Source organism: Gopherus flavomarginatus, chromosome 4 (assembly GCF_025201925.1).
Source record: "Gopherus flavomarginatus isolate rGopFla2 chromosome 4, rGopFla2.mat.asm, whole genome shotgun sequence".
NCBI classification, from domain to species: domain Eukaryota; kingdom Metazoa; phylum Chordata; order Testudines; family Testudinidae; genus Gopherus; species Gopherus flavomarginatus.
Window position 1 is genome coordinate 84,244,121 of NC_066620.1, and position 24,757 is coordinate 84,268,877.

The following is a 24,757-nucleotide window of genomic DNA, read 5'->3' on the forward strand; positions in this document are numbered from 1 at the left end:
AATCAGTGGGACGTGATTATTGCAGATCCTGGGACAGGTAAACAGCTTCAGAGAAGTACCACCCTCTGCAGTTAATTGCATATGTTAGTTCAGACTGGATTCAAGATACCCAGGAGATGAGAAATAGCTTGTGGTATAAAAAGCCAGCTTGAACTGGCTGAGAGGACCCTCTGTCATAACATTTTTTCCCAGATCTGGAACTTAGCGTCCAAAATATGAGTGTTAGCATGAAAACCTCCAAGCTTAGTTACCAGCTTGGACCTGGTAAAGCTGCCACCAGCCAGGAATCATACAGTGCCTAGCTCACTGTGGTCTCCCCAAAACCTTCCCTGGGGGACCCCCAGACTCAGATTCCTTGAGTCTCACAACAAAGGGAAATAACCCTCTCCCCTTGTTTCCTTGTTACTTCCTCCCAGGCTCCCCTCCCTGGACGACCCTAGGAGATTCCCTGCTTCCAGTCCTGGAAACACAAGTACCGAGAGAGCTAATCTCTCTTCCCCCTTACCCAGAGGGTATGCAAAGTCAGGCTTAGTAAATCTAACACAAAGATTTCCCCCCTGACTTCTTCCTCCCACCAATTCCCTGGTGAGCTGCAGACTCAGTTCCCTGGAGTCCCCACTAAAGAAAAAACTCCAACAGGTCTTAAAAAGAAAGCTTTATATAAAAAGAGTGAAAAAGGACATAATATATAGTCTCTGTATCAAGGTGGCAATATACAGGGTCAATTTCTTAAAGGGAAAAAATGAATAAACAGCCTTATCCAAAAAGAATACAATTCAAAACACTCCAGCAACTACACACATGTAAATATAAAAAAACAATATAAACCTATTGTCTTACTATCTTTGTACTTACAACTTGAAACAGAAGATTAGAAAGCCAGGAGATAAAAAAATCACTCTCAGAGCCGAGAGGGTCAGACCCAAGACAAAGAACAAAGAACTCACACCCAAAACTTCCCTCCACCCAGATTTGAAAAAGTCTTGTTTCCTGATTGGTCCTCTGGTCAGGTGTTTTTTGTTACCCCTTTCCAGGTGAAAGAGACATTAACCCTTAGCTATCTGTTTATGACACCCTCATTTTGATTAAAAAATTGTCATGAGTTTGTAACCAAGAGGGCAAAACCCTGCTAGAAGGGTTTGAAGGATTGGAACCTGCCAGGATCTCATTTTAGAAGATAGTAAACTTAGTATGCATGTACACTCTTTGTTTCATTTTATATTAAATGTTACTATCCTAAAATAAATGTATTGTGCTCTGTAAAAGCTGGCTGGTCACTAGCAACTCTGACATTGTCCCTGAGAGACAGCAAATGGCAGGTGCTGGTCGCTGGTGAATTGCTAGGAGATCGCAAACTCCTGATCTGAAGGGAGAGGGATGCAGGTCCCCACTCACAGAGAGGTGATGGCTGAATGCTTGAGACCTAATAAGCAATAGCTGTTAGCAGACCATAGAGAAGGCAAAAATGCAGTTAACCCCAGAAATATGACAATTTTAATAGAAAGACAAGTAGAGTGAGGTAATAGTTTTTATTGGACCAACTTTTGCTGGTGAGGCCTTGTCTAGACTACACAGTTAAAACCGTGGACGCATGCAGACTGAGATGCGACTTTTGGCGGCAAAATGCCCTGTTTTGGCAACAAAATAAAACCACCCCGACAAGAGAGACAAGGCTTTTTCCACAAAATGTTTCTTGACAAAGTGTCAGCGTAGACACTGATTTTATTGCTTTAATTGGCCTCCAGAAGGTGTCCACAATGGCCTCCACAATGCCCATCTGGTCAGCAGTTTGAATTCCACTGTGCTGCAGCCAGATAAACAACCATCCACCCCTCTCCCTTAGAAACCCCAGGAATTTTTGAAATTCCATGTCCTCTTGACTTGGCATGGAGAGGTCTCATTGCATCTTCCCAGGTGACCATGACGGCTTATCACAGCAAATGCTCTCCTGCTCGGACCACTGCGGAGCTGCTCAGTATATGGGGAGAGGAGGCTGTGCAGTCCCAGCTGTGCTTGAGCTGTAGGAATTTTGATACCTACAGGCAGATTTCTCTAGGCTTGTGCAAAAAGGGCTGTGATTGGGACATGCTGCAGTGCAGAGCGAAGATAAAGGAGCTGAGGCAGGCATACCCTAAGGCAAGGGGGGCAAATTGTCACTCCGGCGCTGCACCTAAGACCTGCCAGTTCTATGAGGAGCTGGATGCTATACTCAGTGGCAACCCCACCTCCACTGCCAAGAGCCCCATGGATACTTTGGCGGGCCTGGAGGCAGCAGAAAGAGAACCTAACCTAAGGATGAAGAAGAGGTGGAGTTAGACGACGATGTGGAGATCCCAGCAGGGTCACCAGTGGAGCAGGCAGCCAGGAACTGTTCACCACTCTGGAGGTGTCTAGCCAGTCTCAGCAGTTGCTCTCAGGCGAGCAAGAAGCAGGAGAGACGCCTGGTAAAGTGGCTGCAGTTTGTGTAGTGCAGAGGTGGGTTCAGGGTATAGAAATGTACAAGGCTGGCTGTGTTTCTGTGTGCTGGACATTTCCCTGTGCAGCTAATCAGGAACAGGCAGAACAGGGTGTTGATGCACACCAAAATCTCATGGGAATCCTTCAGAGAGATCTCTAGGAAAGTTTCCTGGAAATACTCGGCAATTCTCTGCCGAAGATTCCTTGGTAGAGCTGCTTTGTTCCTTCCCCAACTGTAGGAAACTTTCCCGCGCTATTCAGCAATCACTTGTGCAGGGACCAAAGCAGCACACAGGGGAGCAGCATAGGGACCAGGGCAGAAGCCAAAGCATGTAGTAGATGTACCCTCGCTTCCCTGCTTCCCCTCAGCAGTGATATATCTATTATAATTACCCCTTCCTGTGGAAAAAAGTGTGGGAGAATTTTAGAATTTTTTCCCTAGTTGGCTGCACTGCAACCCTTGCAGAGTGCTCTTTTCCATCATATAGCACACTACCCCGCACCCAACACTCACCATGCTTTGTATGTTCACCAAGATGGGTGCTTGCCAAGGGTCAATGAGAAAGTGACGGTATGTTACCAGAGGTGTATTTTACTGAAATGTTTCAATACTGTGCATGAACTTAACAATCACATTCTGTGCATTGTTCTTTGTGCTTTGGCAGATGTGGCCTTGAGGAACACCCCAAACACGCTGGCTAAGCGTCTCCACCAGATAAGAAAGTGCTCAAGACTGAGCAAAGAAGCCACGTTCAGGGAGGTACTGCACTTCACCAATGCAGAGAAAAGGGAACTCAGGTAGTGGAGGGGAGCCAAAAGGCAGGACAGAAAAGAAAATCAGGAGTTTGTTAAGGACACTACTGAGCGGATGATTGAAGTCATGGAGGAGGAAACGCAGATGCATGCCTGCCCTCCCCTGCAGCACTCTTTTCTGTGCCCCCCTCCCCCCAAACACCACCCACACAGTCCTTTCCACTTTCTGGGACTTCTCGGTTTCCCTTTCACTCCACCCCCTTGAACAATTTTCAAAATGATAGCTGGACCTACACACAGCTCTGAAAGTCTGCCCTTCCCTGGTACCTCCTTTCCCACCAAGCACTTTTGTGTGTGTGCTTGTTGTTTCTTGTGCGTGCATGCGTGTTGCTTCTTGTGCAGCATGTGTGTTGTTTCTTGTGCATGGGTGTGTGTGTGTGTGTGTTGTTTGTTGTGCAATAAAAGCAAAGTTTTTGAACAGTAACTCATTTTTATTTGTTTCCTACAAATTGAGATAGCAGGCACTACCAATACCTATATAGGCAGTTTAATCATTTGCTTACTGGAATGTAAGGCCCCAAATTTCACCATTGCTTCCTAGGAAAATTACATGTCATGTACCATTGCAGCACCAGTCACAGAGGTATATATTACTGGCTCTCATTTTCAAAGTGTTGCCTCAAGGCCTCCCTGATTCAAATTGCCCCCTCTGATAGCCCTAGTATCTGGCTGCTCAAAATATGCAGCCAAATGGTCTGCCTCAACACTCCACCCCTGAGCAAACCTTTCACCCTTAGCTTCACAAAGATTATGCAACGTACAACACACAGCTATGACCAGGAGAATATCATCCTCATTGAGGTCTAACTGCTATAAAGGCATCACCAGCGCACCTTTAATCTGCCACAGACATATTCCACTGTCATGCAGCACCTACTCAGACTGTTGTTGAACCACTCCTTACTGCTGTGCAGGTTTCCCATGTAAGCTTTCATGAACCATTGCTGTAAATGGTACACCTGGTCTTCCAGGACCATTATGAGCATTTCAACATCCCCCCCTGTAATCTTCTGGTCTGGAAAGAAAGTTCCCACTTGTAGCTTTCTATACAGGTCAATGTTCCTGAAGATGTGTGTGTCATGCACCTTCCCGGACCATCGCGCGCTGATATCAGTGAAACACTCACAGTGATCCACAAGCACCTGTAACACCATGGAGAAATACCCCTTCCTATTGATGTACTCCATTGCAAGGTAGTCTGGTGCAAAATTGGAATGTGCGTGCCATCTATCATCCCGCCACTGTTAGGGAAACCCACTTCTGCAAAGCTGTCCACTATTTCATGTACATATTTCTCAGAATCACCATCCTTCATAGCAAGATGCAATTAATTGCTCTGCACACCTGCACTAACGCAGCCCCAACAGTCTTCTTCCCAACTCCAAAATGATTTGCGACTGACCAGTAGCAGTCTGGAGTTGCCAGCTTCCACACAGTGCTTCTCTACCAAAAGGACAGCTCTCATTCTGGTGTCCTTGCGCCGCAGGGCTGGGGAAAGCTCTAAAGCAATCTAAAGTTGCTCCTTTCTATATCACACAGCATGTCAGGCAACTGGGAGTTTCTTCAGTTAGAACTTTGTGATTAACTGCACTGTCATCTGCAATATCTTAATGACAATTATCAGAACTGTGGGATCTGTCCCTTCTCACAAAGATGCTGGGGGCACCGCAAACAAGGGCCATTGAAAAATGCCATGAAAGAAAGTCAGAAACCCATGGAATGCTGGAACAGAAAGCAATGCATCATGAGACACTGAGGCCAGTTCCAAGATGCACCACGATCTGCTCCGTCTTCTCATAAGACCTAGCGACAGAAGGTGTCAACCTGGACTGTGCTATAGGTACCCACAGTGCATTAGTCACACTGCCGATGATAGTCCACAGATGCCCCAACTGTGGACATGCTCTGCTGACAGAAGGAGTGAGTGTGAGCATGCAATACAGATTTTTTTATAGCACTTTGAGTGTCGACATAACTTTTATTGACAAAACTCTGTAGTATAGACAAGGCCTGAAAGAGACAAGCTTTCAAGCTCCACAGATATCTTTTTCAGCTCCGTGGAGATTGGAAGCTTGTCTCTTTCACCAGCAGAAGTTAGTCCAATAAAAGATATTACCTCACCCACCTTGTCCCTCTCATACTCAGGGACCAACACAGCTACAACAACATTGCAAACAACAATTTTAATAGTTAATCAAGGATTAGGAATTTAAATATGAGTAAGAACATCTGAAGTAACAGCAATGTTTTCCACAACGTGCGATACATCTCCTATAAAGTTATGACAAACTATCTGGATAAAGTGGAGAACAGATAGACCTCTCAATTGTTAGTGAGGTTTCAGCTTTCATTTTAAAAAGTCTCCAGATGTTATGGTTGAAAATAAACATTCAAAATGTGAAAAAAGTGTATCCAAATCAGTGATTTCTGCCGAAAATTGGAGAGAGCTTGAAGCAATAGTTCTGAGGTCTGAAATGACCCATTCATTTCAGTGGTGTGCCCTCAGATGCCAATGACATCATCTTAAATGTAACCACTGTTACCTATATCACTGCTCATTAAAGCATGTAAGAAAGGAAAGGAAATATCATATCATCATATTATGAAGATCTACACCAGCATTTCCCCAAGTGTGGGTGATTATCATTTAATAACACAGGGCAGAGCTGTTGGGGAGTGACTGGTTTCATTTTTCATTAAAAAAAAGGGAAGAAGGTGGATCTGGGGAACTATAGGCCGGTCAGCCTCACCTCAGTCCGTGGAAAAATCATGAAGCAGGTCCTCAAGGAATCAATTCTGAAGCACTTAGAGGAGAGGAAAGTGATCAGGAACCATCAGCATGGATTCACCATGGGCAAGTCATGCCTGACTAACCTAACTGCCTTCTATGAGGATATAACTGGGTCTGTGGATGAGGGGAAAGCAGTGGATATGTTATTCCTTGACTTTAGCAAAGCTTTTGATACGGTCTTCCACAGTATTCTTGCCAGCAAGTTAAAGAAGTATGGGCTGGACGAATGGACCATAAGGTGGATAGAAAGCTGGCTAGATCGTCGGGCTCAAAAGGCAGTGATCAATGGCTTCATGTCTAATTGGCAGCAGGTATCAAGCGGAGTGCCCCAAGGGTCAGTCCTGGGGCTGGTTTTGTTCAATATCTTCATTAATGATCTGGAGCAGTGGTCCCCAACCAGACCAAGGACCGTGGAGGCGGTGGAGCATCCGCCGAAATGCCGCCGAATTTCTGCGGCATTTCGGCAGCGATGCCCCTCAATGACGTCACTTGCCGCCGACACATGATGTCATCAAGAGGTGTCACCGCCGAAACACTGCAGAAATTCAGCGGCATTTCGACGGATGCTCCACGCTGGCCAGGACGTGGGCGCATTTAGATGCCCCCGCGGGTGCCATGGCACCTGCGGCACTGCGTTGGGGACCTCTGATCTGGAGAATGGCGTGGACTGCACTCTCAGCAAGTTTGCAGATGACACTAAACTGGGAGGAGTGGCAGGTACGCTGGAGGGTTGGGATAGGATACAGAGGGACTTAGACAAATTAGAGGATTGGGCCAAAAGAAACCTGATGAGGTTCAGCAAGGACAAGTGCAGAGTCCTGCTCTTAGGACGGAAGAATCCCATGATCTGCTACAGACTAGGAACCAAATGGCTAGGCAGCAGTTCTGCAGAAAAGGACCTAGGGGTTACAGTGGCAGAGAACCTGGATATGAGTCGACAGTGTGCCCTTGTTGCCAAGAAGGCTAACGGCATTTTGGACTGTATAAGTAGGGGCAATGCCAGCAGATCGAGGGATGTGATCATTCCCCTCTATTCGACATTGGTGAGGCCTCATCTGAAGTATCGTGTCCAGTTTTGGGCCCCACACTACAAGGAGGATGTGGAAAAATTGGAAAGAGTCCAACAGAGGGCAACAAAAATGATTAGGGGGCTGGATCACATGATTTATGAGGGAACTGGGATTGTTTAATCTGCAGAAGAGAAGAATGAGGGGGGATTTGATAGCTACTTTCAACTACCTGAAAGGGGGTTCCAAAGGGATGGATCTAGACTGTTCTCAGTTGTAGCAGATGACAGAACAAGGAGTAATGGTCTCAACTTGCAGTGGGGGAGGTTTAGGTTGGATATTAGGAAAAACTTTTTTACTAAGAGGGTGGTGAAGCACTGGAAAGGGTTATCTAGGGAGGCGGTGGAATCTCTTTCCTTAGAGATTTTAAGGTTAGGCTTGACAAAAGCCCTGGCTAGGACAATTTAGTTGGGAACTGGTCCTGCTTTGAACAGGTGGTTGGACTAGATGACCTCCTGAGGTCCCTTCCAACCCTGATATTCTATGATTCTCCTTATGTGTGGATTCAGCTTTCTAACATTTGGAAAAATTCTGAGATGCTGACTTACAGTATATTAGAAAGAGAGACAGACAGAGAGATGGACTAGCAATCTTTGTGTTTCAGGATATAAACCACATATTTGCCAAAATCAGGAAGGAATTTCCCCTCCAATTATATAGCATTGTGGAATTAAGCACATTAAGGGCATTTTAACTCTCCATCCAAAGCATTCTTCAGTCACTGTCAGAGAAGACTATTGGATCATTGATCCATTATGGCATAAGGAACCACCACATTCTGTGATACAGGAGGGCCAGGGAGCAGTGGGAGAGTGGTAGAGGGGAAATATAAGCCCTACGCTAATTGAGGCATGGTTCCCTGTAGACTAGGGAGGGTTGATACAGGTTAATTGGATCACCTGTAGTCAATTAAGGCCCTGTCAGGAACCTAATACAACCCCCTGTTTCAGCATTCAGGGAGGAGGAGGAACGATAGAGAACTGGAGCTTGGAGGTGTGTTGTGAGATTTGAAAGACGAGAGAACCGAAGTAAGGGAGACCCTGCCCTGGCAGGGCAAGGAGACTCCCTCCCCCAGTGTCTAAGGACCGAGGGTAACCCCACCCAAGGGAGAATAGGGTAAGAAAACCACAGGGCTTGAGAGGAGCTGGGCATCAGAGCGAGGAACAAACCCAGACCCCTCCCCCACTTCCCTCCTCTACCACCTTCCCTGGGCCACTAGTGGAGCCCTCGCCACCCAAGAACAGGGGCAAGGGATTGCATTTTAGCCCCCTTCTAGTCCCCCCAAGAAAAGTACAGGACCCACCATACGAACATCGGCCATCTTGTCACAATTCTTTTTAGTGGCTGGAAGATGTGGAAAATAAGAAACTGAAAATCAGATCTGAGAAACAGTAGCAGCAGTATCTCAGATGAAAGCAACAGTGGTAACCCAAAAGTTTCACAGTCCTCCTATTCTTCACATGTACAGAGTTTGGAGAAATTACCAGAATAATTATGCCTGTGGTGAGAGGAGTACCAAAAACTTCCCACAAAAAAAATAACTGTATAAGTATCTAAATTTGTTAGATATTATAGGCCACGAATGCAAAAGCAGATATTATGTATATACGTCATATATAAAGTATGTGCCAGTGAGCACAGACTTATGTGTCTGCATATTTTGCATGAATGAGAAAACAGGCAAATGTATGTGCAAGTGAGCGATTGCATGAGTAACAGCATATTTCCTGCACACAATTACCAGTTTGTAGCAACAAATCAGTATTTTGTACATGCCATTTAAGGCACTGATGTTTGAAAAGGAAGCCTCAAATCTAACCGTACACATGATGGGTGCTTCGCTACTGGAAATTCACTGGGTGTTAGGCACCTAATTCCCCAGGTGCCTTTGAAAAATTCACCCGTAATGCACCTAACAACCATGCCACAAGTACCATATAAACACATGGATTACATAGTAACTAATCTCCTGAGTCTGCAAACAGCTATGCATTGCTTACATTTACTCATATGAGAAAGTGACATTAGTCAGTGGGACAATTTATATGCTTAAATTTAAGCAACTGCATAACTGTTTGCAGAATCAGGACCTAATGGAGGATGATATAAAAATGAAAGTCAACAGGAGAAAACACAATACTCAAGTCCATTAAGTGTCCTGGAAACTATGATGCACTATATGATTTTTTTTTTTTAAATATGTGCGAGTATATCTAAACTTAACCCAGCTGGGATGAAAATGTAATTAATTGATCATAATTACCCTCGGCCTGATTCTGATTTCCATTTGCACTATTGTAATTCCTGAGTAACATCGCTAACTTCAATGGAGTCACTCTGGATTTATACCAGTGAAACCAATATGAGAATATGGCTTTTTTCCTGAGAATAAAGACATTCATTCAATTGTGACCAGATTTCACTTTTATTTCATAAAGCTGATAGTTCTTTTCTAAGCTGAGGCCAACAGATTGGTTTCTATTGTGAACACGAGCCAAGAAATATTACATTTAATGAACCATTCCACCTGCTTCCTTTGGCAGACACACTAACATTTTTGAATGCCTTAACCAGGTTTAGATTTCTTTTTTAAACAGATATTACGAATATTTATATGTTAAACATATTCAGAAGAAATACCATACATTTGACCTTTCAAAAGGGACAATATTTTATTAAAAAAGTAATGCATTATCTTTGTTTCTTAAATGTACTAAAAAAAATGATAGTTGATATGCACTTACTTTGGCAGTCGTTTCTTTAATGGACATGCTGAGTGATCGTTCTTTTTCCTGAAGGCTAGAAGGATTAAAAGAAAAGAAAAATGTTGACCTTCTTTACTAACCATGGTATGTTACACAATCTATTTTTTCATAATTAAGTACACAAAGGCTTTAAGATGATTCTTCCAAGTAGAGGACCAATGTCAGGATAAAAATCATATTTCTCTAAAATCTTCATTTAGTTTGTGTTACTAATAACACTGCGCTGCAGATTATTAGAACTGAAAGATTTTTTTTCAGTCTAGTTTGTTCTCAACCGATCCTATTTGTTTACTTTTATATTTTATTCAACATGGATAGTAAAACTAGCCTACAATGTATTTCACCAATACGTTTTGATGTACCACATACTCAATAATAATATCTATTTTTTTAATTATTATCAGTAGTACTAATAATCTGTATAAAAGTAACGCCCAGGAGCCCAAACCCTGGAATAGCATTGCACTGTGTGATGCATTGCACAAATACATAACAAAAAGAGAGTCTCTGGTCTCAAAGAGCTTACAATATAGGTATTGCATTGTGTTCAGGTTTCCAGCACTGCTAGAGAATGTTTAAAGTCCATTATCCTGTTTTCATTAAAAATTCACCTGAAAATATTTCTATTCATATTTGTTTTTGTAATTTTAAAAACCCTTGCAAACAAAAGTTTTGCCATGAACTACTCAACTACAGTAATTCAGTCTTCTTTTCTCAAAATTAAACATGCCCAGTTTTTTTTAACCTCGCCTCACATGTCAGGTTTTCTAACTTATTATAATTTTTTATGCTGTCCTCTGGACTCTATCCAACTTATCTTTCTTAAAATGTGACACCCAGAATTGGACACAGTACTCTAGCTGAGGCCTCACTAGTGCTGAGTAGAGCAGGACAGTTACCTCCTGAGTAACCGACACTTCCGTTAATATATCCCAAAATGATACTAGCCTTTTTCACGACTGCATCACATTCAATTTGTGATCATCTATAACCTCATGATCCTTTTCAATAGTACTAGTGGCTAGCCAGTTGCTCTCCATTTTGTTGTTGTGCATTTGATTTGTTCCTTCCTAAGTGCAGTATTTTGCACTTGTCTTTACTGAATTTCATCTGGTTGATTTCAGACCAAATAAGCAAATTGACAGAGTTACTCTTCCACAATCTAAACTACAAAGAGGGCTTCCAGTTTTTAATTTGTTTTTGGTGTTTGTGGACAAATTATTATTCAGTTTCAGAGCTAACTATAAAAACTAGTTTTCCCATTTCCGACTTTGGTGGTTTCATCAAATGTCATAGCAGGAATCACCTGATGCACAGTGGCCTCAACCAGCTCTGCAACATACACAGGACCCTGCTGTATTTTGTAGGCAACTTTAATAGGCACCACACACAATGGGGCTATGCAGCAAAAAACACTGCAGGCAAAGAACTGACCCCTGGGCATCAGCAAAGAATATGCTCCTCCTTTTAAATGTGAAACAGTGAATCACTTTCCACTCTGCAAGATAGGTCAGAGGATACTGCCCTGACCTGAAGTTCATCTCTAAAGATAATACAGGTACACTAATACCCCCATCACGGATCGTCCTTGATGACTTCTCAAACTGCCTGCACAGACCAGTACTGACCATATTGACATTCAAATTCTAGTTCTCTACTCAAAACCAGCGCTGCACTGGAAATTCAAAAAGCAGACTGGGCCACTTTCTCTATGACTGTAGAAAACACAATCTCCCACATTCCACCAACGGCGAATACTTGTGACGATTTTACTGCGCTTCTAATATCCACTCCAAAGAAGAACATCCTCTAAGGACACATATCATCATACACTCCTTGCTGGACTGCAGAAAGCCAAAAATTCCTCCACAAACATGAGTGCAGAGATCCTCCTACTGGCTGCAGCAAAGCAGAAATAGTGGCTTGGCTGTGTAGGTTTAAACTTCACACACTCAAGCAGATGCACCTGGAACTTGCTGAGACACCTGGGGGCTGCAAATCCCACATGAAAGCCAGTGTCACTGGTGATAAACTTTTGTGGACATAAAAACAGCCAGTGGATAAACAGTATCACAGACAAGTCCAGAATCAACTTTAGTAAGTGATGTCCACATGCAATCCATCTTCCCAATGGTCTCGATATCAATGCAGCCCGGAAATTCAGAAAGGCAGCAGGGAAAGACGGTATCTATCCTGATTTCCTATATCTGGGTCTACTGGGACAGAAATGAATGATGGAGCTTTTCACAAATATCCAAGATACCAGTGAAATCCTCTACTTGTGGAGAGAAGCCAAGGACATTGCACCCCTAAAGCCTGGAAAACCTGCAGATTATCCTTCTAGCTATAGACCAATCTCCTTTCTGAACACCATCTACAAGGTGATGGAGCGTTTGAGTCTGAACCAAATCAGGCCCACTGGGGACACCAGCCTACCTAAGGAACAAGCTGGTTTTCTTCTGCACAAAAGTTGCTGCGACCAGTTCCTGGCCCTCAATACAAGCATCAATGCTGGATTCCATCAAAAACTCAAGACCAGTATCGCTTTCATCTATCAGTCAGCAGCATATGAGACAGTCTGGAAGGATGGTCTGATACTGAAACCGACTAAAGTGATCCTCTGTGTGCGGATTTTTAGGCTGCTGAACACCATGCTCAGCAGCTGAAGGATTTGTGTGTGCCTTGGAGGTCAAACCAGCAAGTCATGAACTTTGAATAATGGGCGACCACAAGGCCCTATACTTGCTCCAACACTCTTCAACGTATACGCAAGTGATATGCCTGAAACAATAGCACAGAAGTTTCTGTATTCGGATGATCTGGCACTCACAACCATTACCATTACATCTGACCTTAAGAGTACTTCCAAAAGTGGCACCAGAAACCAAATCCAAGCAAATCTGTAGTCTCTATCTTCCACTTGACAACAGACTTGCACAAAACAATCTGTCGAGTTTTATGGGGAAACTATGCATTATAACCCAAAGCCAACATATCTTAGTGTAATTCGTGACTGTACATTGACCTTTCATGAGCACCTCAAGAAAGCAGCCTCTGAAGCGAAGACCCGCATCAACATTATTCAGAAGTTAGCAGGAACAAACTGGAGAACAACTGCCCTGGTGCTATGAACATCAGCCTTGGCCCTGGTGTACTCAGTTGCAGAGTACTGTGTGCTAGTGTGGACAAGAAGCTGCCATACCCAACTTGTGGATAGGCAGCTGAATCAGACCATGCAAATCATCCTGGGAACTTTAAGATCAACACCTCTACCATGGCTTTTTATATTAGCAAACATCAAACCTCCAACTATCCATCGAGATATAGCTACATCACGAGAACTTAAATGTGCTGAAGGCTACTCAGAACTTTCCATCTGCCAGATTATGGATAACATACTCTAACAAAACCTCAAATCACAAACACCACTATAGACCACCCCATGTCTCTGGATCCGGACAGGGAATGGCAGTGTGTCTGGACCTCATCTACCGCTCCAAACGAGCACTTGGTTACTGACCCAACTAGTTGCCCTCCCAGTTTCGACATGCCATGCAGACAAAGGACCACACTGAAATGAATCCAAACAAACCATAGATGATACAGCTACTTGATGCACTAGTGGAAAATCAAAGACTGCCCTTCGTACGACTGGTGAAAACATCCAAACCACTGAACACATCATAATGTAGTGCTCCACATATGGATTCAAAGGTAAATTGGATGATATCCACAACATCACAGAGGAGGACTTGAAATGGCTTATGGACCTACAACTGCATCTACAGAATGTTGCTCTGCAGATGCCGTATGCCAGAGACAGAAAAGGGGGAATCACTTATGCATGCACCACTAATCCATGCACCACAACTGGAATGATGCAACCATGTCCACTGGCTACAAACTGTCTTTCACCAAAAGAGAATTTTCCTTAGGTTTTGGGTTCCCAATTTCAAGCAGAAAGAAACAATAGAATTTACATCAAGAGAAAACAAAAAGATTCAAAGCATGTGGTAAGACAACCCAGCTCTTTCGCTATCGAGTATAACAACAGGAATGTGTCAGTGGATACTGAGCCTGTGAAGTTTTAATAACTCAGACCCATTCAGATGACAGAGGCCAGGAAATAAAATTCAGTCTCTTACCAGTACTCCTGTGTCTCACGCTGTTACGACAAGAGTAGCACTCTGCCTCCTCAGAAGCTCACTCATTTACTCTTCCTTTTGACTACCAGAGAGAACTTTTTATAGAGCTCCTAATTTAGAACTAAGGTCTTGACTGGACAACTAGGCTATAGTCCTGATCCATTACTTCACTATTTTCTAGCAGAACAGTTAAGAACCAATTTAACTGCCAATCTGCTGATACTGAGATAGGACCTTTGCATCTTATCATAGGACCATTTAAAATGTCTTTTTGCTATCCTATATAGTATAACTCACACACAGACTGCTAGGCTATTGACCCAACTGATCGAAAGACTGAAATGAGACAGGAATTAAATTAATATGAGACTTAGCTGACAAAATGCAGGAAAGGAAATGTTTCTGACATTCACACAATTGACAGTAATCTATATTTAGCATGCAATTTCTTCAATTCATGTAGATAGCCAAGTAGGTTCATTATTTAAACCTCCAGCAACAGATCTAGACACATTTAGGGGGATAAAATAAGGTGATCCTAAAAGAAAAGCAGCCAAAAACTCCAAAGGTAATAACAAAATGTTTTTAAGTACATCAGAAGCAGGAAGCCTGCTAAACAACCAGTGGGGCCCCTTGACGATCGAAATACAAAAGGAGCTCTTAAAGACGATAAAGTCATTGCGGAGAAACTAAATGGATTCTTTGTTTCAGTCTTCACGGCTGAGGATGTTAGGGAGATTCCCAAACCTGAGCCACTTTTTGTAGGTGACAAATCTGAGAAACTGTCACAGACTGAAGTGTCACTAGATAAGGTTTTGGAATTAATTGATAAACTCAACATTAACAAGTCACAGGGACCAGATGGCATTCACCCAAGAGTTCTGAAAGAACTCAAATGTGAAGATGCGGAACTATTAACTAAGGTTTGTAACCCGTCCTTTAAAACGGCTTCAGTACCCAATGACTGGAAGTTAGCTAATGTAACACCAATATTTAAAAAGGGCTCTAGGGGTGATCCCGGCAATTACAGACCAGTAAGTCTAACGTCAGTACCGTGCAAATTAGTCGAACCAATAGTTAAGAATAAAATTGTCAGACACATAGAAAAACAAACTGTTGAGCAATAGTCAACATGGTTTCTGTAAAGGGAAATTGTGTCTTACTAATCTATTAGAGTTCTTTGAAGGAGTCAACAAACATGTGGACAAGGGGGATCCAGTGGACATAGTGTACTTAGATTTCCAGAAAGCCTTTGACAAGGTTCCTCACCAAAGGCTCTTATGTAAATTAAGCTGTCATGGGATAAAAGGGAAGGTCCTTTCATGGATTGAGAACTGGTTAAAAGACAGGGAACAAAGGGCAGGAATTAATGGTAAATTCGCAGAATGGAGAGGTGTAACTAGTGGTGTTCCCCAAGGGTCAGTCCTAGGACCAATCCTATTCAAGTTATTCATAAATGATCTGGAGAAAGGGGTAAACAGTGAGGTGGCAACGTTTGCAGGTGATACTAAACTATTCAAGATAGTTAAGACCAAAGCAGATTGTGAAGAACTTCAAAAAGATCTCACAAAACTAAGGGACTGGGCAACAAAATGGCAAATGAAATTTAATGTGGATAAATGTAAAGTAATGCACATTGGAAAAAATAATCCCAACTATACATACAATATGATGGGGGCTAATTTAGCTACAACAAGTCAGGAAAAAGATCTTGGCGTCATCGTGGATAGTTCTCTGAAGATGTCCACGTAGTGAACAGAGGCGGTCAAAAAAGCAAACAGGATGTTAGGAATCATTAAAAAGAGGACAGAGAATGAGACTGAGAATATATTATTGCCCTTATATAAATCCATGGTACGCCCACATCTCGAATACTGTGTACAGATGTCATCTCCTCACCTCAAAAAAGATATTTTAGTACTAGAAAAGGTTCAGAAAAGAGCAACTAAAATAATTAGGGGTTTGGAGAGGGTCCCATATGAGGAAAGATTAAAGAGGCTAGGACTCTTCAGCTTGAAAAAGAGGAGATTAACGGGGGAATATGATAGAGGTATTTAAAATCATGAGTGATGTGGAGAAAGTGGATAAGAAAAAGCTATTTACTTATTCCCATAATACAAGAACTAGGGGTCACCAAATGAAATTAATAGGTAGCAGGTTTAAAACAAATAAAAGGAAGTTCTTCACACAGCGCACAGTCAACTTGTGGAACTCCTTACCTGAGGAGGTTGTGAAGGCTGGGACTATAACAGCATTTAAAAGGGAACTGAATAAATTCATGGTGGCTAAGTCCATCAATGGCTATTAGCCAGGAAGGGTAAAGAATGGTGTTCCTAGCCTCTGTTCATCAGAGGATGGAGATGGATGGCAGGAGAGAGATCACATGATCATTGCCTGTTAGCTTCACTCCCTCTGGGGCACCTGGCATTGGCCACTGTCGGTAGACAGATACTGGGCTAGATGGACCTTTGGTCTGACCCGGTACGGCCGTTCTTATGTTCTTATGTTCACAGATTTTCAAAATGCGTCTTGGGGTCTCCCCACATACACACAGTCTCCAGTTTAAGAAGCGTGAGCTAAGGAATTAGATTACTGGATGATGAATGATGTAATAAATTGGCAAACACGTGATTCAACCAGGAAACTTCAGGAAAGACTGGGAATGCCAAAGATTTAGACTATGTTACTGACTTGACACTTAAAGTAGACTACCGGAAAACTTAAAATTACCAAATGCTTCAATGGATCCAAACAAGCCAGTCACACATTAATATTCTGCACAGTTGACATGATACAGAAAATAGATGATAGATAATATTTATGGATATTTCAAATAATTGTGAAACAGTCCAAGAAATCACCAGAAAACATTTTACATCATCTATGGTGAAGGATCCTAGAGAAGGAGCATAGTTTTGGAATAAGAGGAAAGGATAATCCTGTTTCTACAGAAAAGAATTGGGAGTCTGGTTTGTGTTCCTGCCCCTGCCACAGACTTCCCATGTGAACTTTAGGGGCCCATAAACATTATGATGCAACAGCTCATGCTTGATTGGTCTCATGAAGAATATCCTGAGAGGCTGTCACCTTCCTGCCACTATCTTGCCTGTATAATGAAAATGGTCTTGCTCAAAGGAAAACTGAATAGTACAGTATAGGAAAAGACGGTTACTCACCTTTGTAACTGTTGTTCTTCGAGATATGTTGCTCACATCCATTCCAGTTAGGTGTGCGAGTGCCGCGCGCACGTTCGTCGGAAGACTTTTTACCCTAGCAACACTTGGTGGGTCGGCTGGGCGGCCCCTGGAGTGGCGCTGCTATGGCACTGGATATATACCCTGCCAACCCAGCCACCCTTCAGTTCCTTCTTGCCGGCTACTCTGACAGTGGGGAAGGAGGGTGGGTTTGGAATGGATATGAGCAATACATCTCGAAGAACAGCAGTTACAAAGGTGAGTAACCGTCTTTTCTTCTTCGAGTGACTGCTCATATCCATTCCAGTTAGGTGATTCCCAAGCCTTACCTAGGCGGTGGGGTCGGAGTGAGATGTGGCAGAATGCAAAACTGCTGAGCCAAAGGCTGCATCATCTCTAGACTGTTGAACCAGAGCATAATGCGAAGCAAAGGTGTGGACCGAGAACCAGGCAGCTGCGCAACATATTTCCTGGATTGGTACATGAGCCAGGAAGGCAGCAGATGAAGCCTGGGCCCTGGTAGAATGTGCGGTGAGATGGCCCGAGGGAACATGAGCCAAGTCATAACAAGTGTGGATGCACGCCGTCACCCAAGAGGAGATTCTCTGGGAAGAGACAGGTAGGCCCTTCATTCGGTCAGCCACTGCAACGAAGAGCTGGGCTGATTTACGAAAGGGTTTCATCCGTTCAATATAAAACGCGAGCGCCCTACATACATCTAGGGAGTGCAATTGTTGTTCCCGTCGAGATGAGTGTGGCTTCGGAAAGAAGACCAGAAGGAAGATGTCCTGATTGGTATGGAAGGTCGATACCACCTTAGGGAGGAATGCTGGGTGTGGTCGCAACTGCACCTTGTCCTTGTGAAAGACAGTATATGGTGGGTCCACCGTGAGCACTCGAAGCTCGGAGACTCACCTGGCCGATGTAATGGCTACGAGGAAAACTGTCTTCCAGGACAGGTATAGCAGCGAGCAAGTTGCCAACGGCTCGAATGGTGGAGACATAAGCCTGTTTAAGACTAGGTTGAAGTCCCAGGTAGGGGTTGGGCAGCGTACTTGGGGGTATAGACGTTCCAGGCCCTTGAGAAATCTAGTTACTATGGGGTGTGAGAACACGGAGCGGCCACTCTCCCGCGGGTGGAAGGTAGAGATGGCCGCCAAGTGCACACTCAATGAAGATAACGCCAGGCCCTGCTGCTTAAGGGAACAGAGGTAGTCCAAGATGGTAGGGATTGCAACCTCAGTGGGAGTAACATTCTGCGTTCCACACCAGCAGGAGAAACGCTTCCACTTGGCCAGATACGCTGACCGAGTGGAAGGCTTCCTGCTACCCAGGAGTACTTCTTGTACTGAAGCAGAGCAATGCAACTCTGACTGGTTTAGCCATGCAGCAGGCACGCCGTGAGGTGAAGGGCCTGCAGGCCTTGGTGGTGAAGACTGTCATGGTCCTGAGTTATGAGGTCTGGGTGGAGTGGCACAGTAATTGGGCTGGCTATCGACAGGTCGAGCAGCATGGTGTACCAGTGTTGCCTGGGCCACGCTGGAGCGATCATGATTAGGTGCGCTCTGTCCCTGCGGTGTTTTAGCAGGACCTTATGAACCAGTAGGAACAGTGGGAAGGCATAGAGCAGCTGATTCTTCCACAGCATTAGGAATGCGTCCGAGATCAACCCCGGTGAAAGACCCTGGAAGGAGCAGAACATCTGGCATTTCCTGTTCGCGGGGGAGGCGAATAGATCTATGTGGGGAAATTCCCACTACTGGAAGACTGAATGAATAATATCTGGGCGTATCGACCACTCGTGGCACAGGAAGGACCTGATCAGTTGATCCTCTAGAGCATTTCGAACCCCTGGGAGAAAGGATGCTACCAGATCTATCGAGTGGGCTATGCAAAAGTCCCAGAGTCGGATGGTCTCCTGACAAAAGGGGGAAGATCGAGTCCCTCCCTGTTTGTTTATATAATATATGGCCGTTGTGTTGTCTGTAGACACTGAGACACAACGGCCTTGTAGATGTTGCTGGAACGCCTGGCATGCCAGGCGGACTGCTTTCAGCTCTCAGACATTTACGTGTAGCGCCAGTTCCTGAGATGACCAGAGGCTTTGAGTACGAAGGTGTCCGAGGTGAGCACCCCAACCGAGAGATGACGCATCCGTCGTCAGGGACATTTAGGGTTGGGGTGGATGGAAAGGCAGCCCTGCACACACCAGGGAGGGAGTCAGCCACCAGTCTAGGGAGCCTAGAATGCTCAGGGGAATGTTGACTATCGTGTCTATTGGGTCCCTGCCCGGGCGGTATACCGAGTGGAGCCAAGTTTGGAGAGGACAGAGGCGGAGTCTGGCGTATTTGGTCACGAATGTGCAGGAAGCCATGTGACCTAGGAGACCGAGACAAGTGCGAGCCGAGGTCGTAGGGAAATTCTGCAGACCTCGGATGATTGTTCCCATTGCCTGAAAACGCGGCTGTGGTAAGGAGGCCTTGGCTAGATTGGAGTCCAGGGTAGCTCCTATGAAGTCTAACCTCTGCATGGGAACCAGAGTGGATTTCTCCATATTGATCATCAGGCCTAGAGGTGTGAATAGGTCCCTGATGATGCCCACATGCTTGGTGACTTGTGTCTCGGAGGTTCCTCGGATTAGCCAATTGTCTAGATACGGAAATACGTGTATCCGACATCGGCAGAGATATGCGGCGACTACGGCCATACACTTTGTAAATACCCTTGAGGCCGTAGAAAGGCCAAAGGGCAGGACCGAAAACTGGAAGTGCTGACGGTCAGCTACGAAGCGAAGGTACCTCCTGTGCGGAAGAAAGACGGCAATGTGAAAGTACGCATCCTTCATATCGAGGGCAGCATACCAGTCTTCAGGATCCAAGGACGGGATAATGGTCCCCAGGGATACCATGCGGAACTTCAACTTTATCATAAACTTGTTGAGTCCTCACAGGTCTAGGATAGGTCTGAGATCTCCCTTTGACTTGGGGATTAGGAAATAACGGGAGTAAAACCCCTTGTCCTTTTCGTTCTTTGGTACCTCCTCTATCACTCCCATGGCGAGGAGCGTCTGCACCTCCTGTAAGAAAAAATTGCTCATGAGAGGGGTCCCTGAAAAGGGACGGGGTTGGAGGGTGGGATGGTGGGGTTGAAACAAATTGGAGGTGGTATCCATATTTCACCATGCCTAGGACCCAGAGAGCTGAGGTTAACTGGGATCACGCCGGGAGGAAGTAGGAGAGATGGTTGGAGAAAGGAGGAAAAGGATCCTGGCCTGTAACTGGTACGCCGTCCTTGGGCGCACCTTTAAAAGTTGGACTTAGGTCTCGCTGGTGGTTTCGAGGGATCTTGGTTTTGGCCCCCTTGAGGTCCTGACTGGCGTCTACGCCCACCTTGTCCGCGCCACCTGCCCAAGTCTTGTCTGTGTCTAGGCACAAAGTACGGGCGGTGAGGCTGGGGACAGGAAGGCCTGCGTTGAGTCACCAGCGTATGCATGCCTAAAGAATGCATTATGACCCTATTGTCCTTCAGACTTTGCTGTCTAGGATCAGTCTTTTCCAAAAAAAGACCTTTGCCATCAAACGGCAAGTCCTGGATGGTATACTGCAGCTCCAGTGGGAGGTTGGAAACCTGCAGCCATGAGAAGCGTCTCATGGCAACGCCCGAGGCCAGAGTTCTGGCTGCTGAGTCAGCTGCATCTAGCGAGGCCGGGAGGGAAGTTCTGGCCACATTTTTCCCTTCCTCCAAGAAGGTAGCAAACTCTTGGCGGGAGTCTTGAGGGAGTAGCTTCGTAAACCTACCCACCTCTGCCCAGGTGTTGTAATTATAGCGGCTGAGCAGGGCTTGTTGATTTGCCACCCAGAGCAGTAAGGCTCCTGCAGAATACACTTTTCAGCTGAGCAGGTCCATTCGCCTAGCCTCTTTCGACTTAAGGGCTGGCGCCTGTTGGCCATGGCGCTCCCTCTCATTCACGGACTGAACTACTAGCGAGCAGGGAGGAGGATAAACATATAAATACTCGTACCCCCTAGAGGGTACCATGTATTTACGCTCGACTCCCCTGGCCACAGGAGGGATAGAGGCTGGAGATTGCCATATAGTGTCGGCATTGGCTTGAATGGTCCGGATAAATGGCAGAGCCACTCTGGTGGGGGTATCCGCCCACAGAATGCTCACTACCAGGTCCTCTACCTCTGGGACCTCCTCCACCTGGAGGTTCATATTGAGTGCTACTCTCCTGAGGAGATCCTGATGAGCTCTCAGGTCGATTGGAGGGGGGCCCGAGGAGGATGTTCCTGCCACCGCTTCATCTGGAAAAGAGGAGGAGGAGATGCCGGGGACGAGCGGGTCCTGTGTGGCCTCTTGTTCTTGGGCCACCTCCTGCTCCAGTGGGGCTGGGGAGACCGGTGGGTGGACTGGTGCTTCCTCTGTACCAGCCGGAAGGGGACGGCTAGCTGTAGCCTCTGGCACTCGGTGCTCTGATGGGGCAGAGTGAAATGGAACTACTGGGGCCCTTTGGGCTTGGTGGTATGCCCAAGGTGTCCAGAAGGACTACTGATGTGGGCCTTGGTCCTGGGTCTGGGCCTCCTGAAAGACTCCAGTGGGCACATCCAAATCGCAGTCCGGAGCATAGGAGCCGTCTGCGTGGGACGACACAGAAGTGTGTCTGGATGGCCATGGAGGAGCGGAGAAGCCCTGGGCAGAGTTTCTATCCCTGGCGGACCTTGCTCTACTCGGCATCGGAGACCGGTGCTGGGAGGCATACCTGTACGAGGAAGGAGATCGGGACCTGCGACCGGAGCGGTGCCAGGAGGTCGACCGAGATCTCGAGGCTCGACGTCGGGAGCAGCTACAGGAGTCGTGGTGCCTGGAGCCGGAACGGTGCCGAGAGTAGTGTGCCGGCAAACGGGATGCCAACCGGTGCCACGAGTGCGACCGGTAACGATGAGGAGAACGGTGCCGGTACTGCGAGCAGCGTCGGGAGCGGGAGCGTCGTCTGGACCTAGAGCGTCTGCGGGACCGCGATCTTCAACGGTGCCGGTCTGCTGTGCCGACAGAAGGTGGTCTTATCAAGGCTGGCTTGCCTATAGACTGTATTACCCACACTGGCGGTGCCAGGGGTAGAGGCAGCGCTGACTCTGACATTGCAATCAGATCCCTCGCCGTTGAGAATGTCTCCGGCGTGGATGGGATAGTGAGCTTTACCACGGCACGCACTGGGGAGCTAACAGGCACCGGAATCAATGGTGCCGAGGCGGTTGTTGGCGCCGGGTGATCCAACTGAGATGAGCTCTCTGGCTGCGGTGCAGGCAGCACAGAAGCAGCAGGAGTCTTAGTCTTTCTCGACCTCAGGGAGAGGGAGCGGCATGGAGCTGACTTCGGTGCCGGCGACGGTCAGTGCTGAGATGCCTTGGTAGTACCGGCGCGGTCCGGTGCCGAGGAGACGCCTCTGCCTGCCGATTGACCAGCGCTCGGTGCCGAAGGTGGAGGGGTGAGAGCCACCTCCATGAAGAGCTGTTAAAGTCTGAAGTCCCGCTCCTTTTTTGTTCGTGGCTTGAAAGCCTTGCAAATGTGGCACTTAGAAGTCAAGTGAAATTCCCAGAGGCACTTCAGACAGGAGTCGTGTGGATCTCCTGTCGGCATCGACTTGCGACAGGCCGAGCACGGTTTGAAACCCAGTGAGGGCATGGGCCCCGGCACTGGGTGTGGGGAGGGGCTAATCCCTGAACCTCCCTGAACTATATTACACAATTTATATGTTTATAGCATAGTTAAAGTATAACTATATAAAAAGTTTACAACTATGTACACAATAATGAACGAAAGAACTACGAGTAGCTAGGGAAGTGGACGTCAGCTAAGCCGCGCTCCACTGTTCCAACGACCAACACGGGCAGTAAGAAGGAACTGAAGGGTGGCTGGGTCGGCAGGGGTATATATCCAGTGCCATAGCGGCGCCACTCCAGGGGGCGCCCATCCGACCCACTGAGTGTTGCTAGGGTAAGAAGTCTTTCGACGAACGTGCACGCGGCGCATGCACACCTAACTGGAATGGATACGAGCAATCACTCGAAGAACTGCTTTCTGCTAATTAGAGGCAAGTTTCTGGTCTCTTTCCTTTAATTTTGTCTGCAGTCCCACCTCTCCATTTTAAAGGTATTATATCCAGATACTTAGCCTTCCAAGAAAGAGGGAGGAGGGGACAGCCTCCAACTAGCAGGCAAAAATCAAGACAAGATTATTTCTATATTCTTGAGACTCACCGATGGATGAACCTTTTCTACCCAACTGGGAGCTTATATGCCATGATGAAATATTTATACACCACTGTGGTAAAAGATTTATACAGAATATAAACAGTCACCATAATTACACAGTAATGGAATGTACTATAGTATGCTGGTTATGAATATATGGGAAAGCATCAAATACAAAAATAATTTAATTCCTACACTGGTGCAAAACTGCAGGCTGATCTTCACTAGTAGCTGAGGGCTAGTCTACACTGGCAACGCTAAAGCGCTGCTGCGGCAGCATTTTAATGTGACTTGTGTAGTCGTAGCAGAGCACTGGGAGAGAGCTCTCCCAGCACTCTTAAAAAAAACCCACCTCCACAAGGGGTATGGCTCCCATCTCTGGTGCACTGTCTACACTGGCGCTTTACAGCGCTGAAACTTGCTGCACTCAGGGGGATGTTTTTTTCACCCCCCAAGCGAGAAAGTTGCACCGCTGTAAAGTGCCAGTGTAGACAAACCCTGAGTTAGCACACTCCAGTGAGTGACCATACTGCAAAACCACCTATGTGTGTGTGAAAACAAAGTGATATGATTAGCAGCACAGCAAATGAATTAGCAGTTAATGAGCTGTTGTAACTTGAGCTGCTATATTCTCACAGCATTACTAGCTCAAGCAGCACTAGTGCTTCACCACATGCCTCCCTCAGGACAAGCCAGCTAGCTCAACCTTCAAGCACCAGTTAACTGGAGCTAGAGATTTTAGTGGATGGACAGGAGTCAGAGTGAGGCAAAACCTGAGCTGTACCTCAAGCTAACAATGCAGTGAAGACAGGCCCACTGTGAATTGTTTCCATCTTGATCCTGTAAGGATTGAAAGACACACTACTACTTCATAGCAGCAAGTATCCATCCATGCACCACCACCTTCACCTAAGAGATCATTCTATTTCCTTCTATTTCACTCACCCGATCCCTGCTTAAAACAAAACAAAACCACCCACAACACAACAAAATTATGCCAATCATTACCGGGTTCGTTTGCTTGAATATTATATCCCTATCCTCTGTTCTTGAGTCTTTTAGATTGTAAACTCTCGGAGAAGTCACTGTCTCTTTTTCTGTGTTCATACTATAATGAGCACAAGGAGGCCATGATCTTCTGTAGGGCCTTTGGGAATTACTACAATATAAATGTTTAGCAGTAATCTGTTAAAGGTCACCTAATCTGACAACCAGGTTTATATTCAATTTGCAATAAAGTGAAAAGTTTAACTGTTGAATCGAAGACTCTT

At 45.7% G+C, this 24,757-nt stretch overlaps 1 protein-coding gene across 1 annotated transcript in view; it reads right to left on the reverse strand.

Annotated features, from left to right (window-relative positions):
* Positions 1–24,757, reverse strand: part of LOC127048946 (disrupted in schizophrenia 1 protein-like) — a 242,375-nt gene that overhangs the window by 40,352 nt on the left and 177,266 nt on the right. Inside the window, exon 8 of the mRNA XM_050949085.1 lies at positions 9,873–9,927. Coding sequence (XP_050805042.1) covers positions 9,873–9,927 — 55 coding nt within the window. The remainder of the gene's footprint in view (positions 1–9,872; positions 9,928–24,757) is intronic.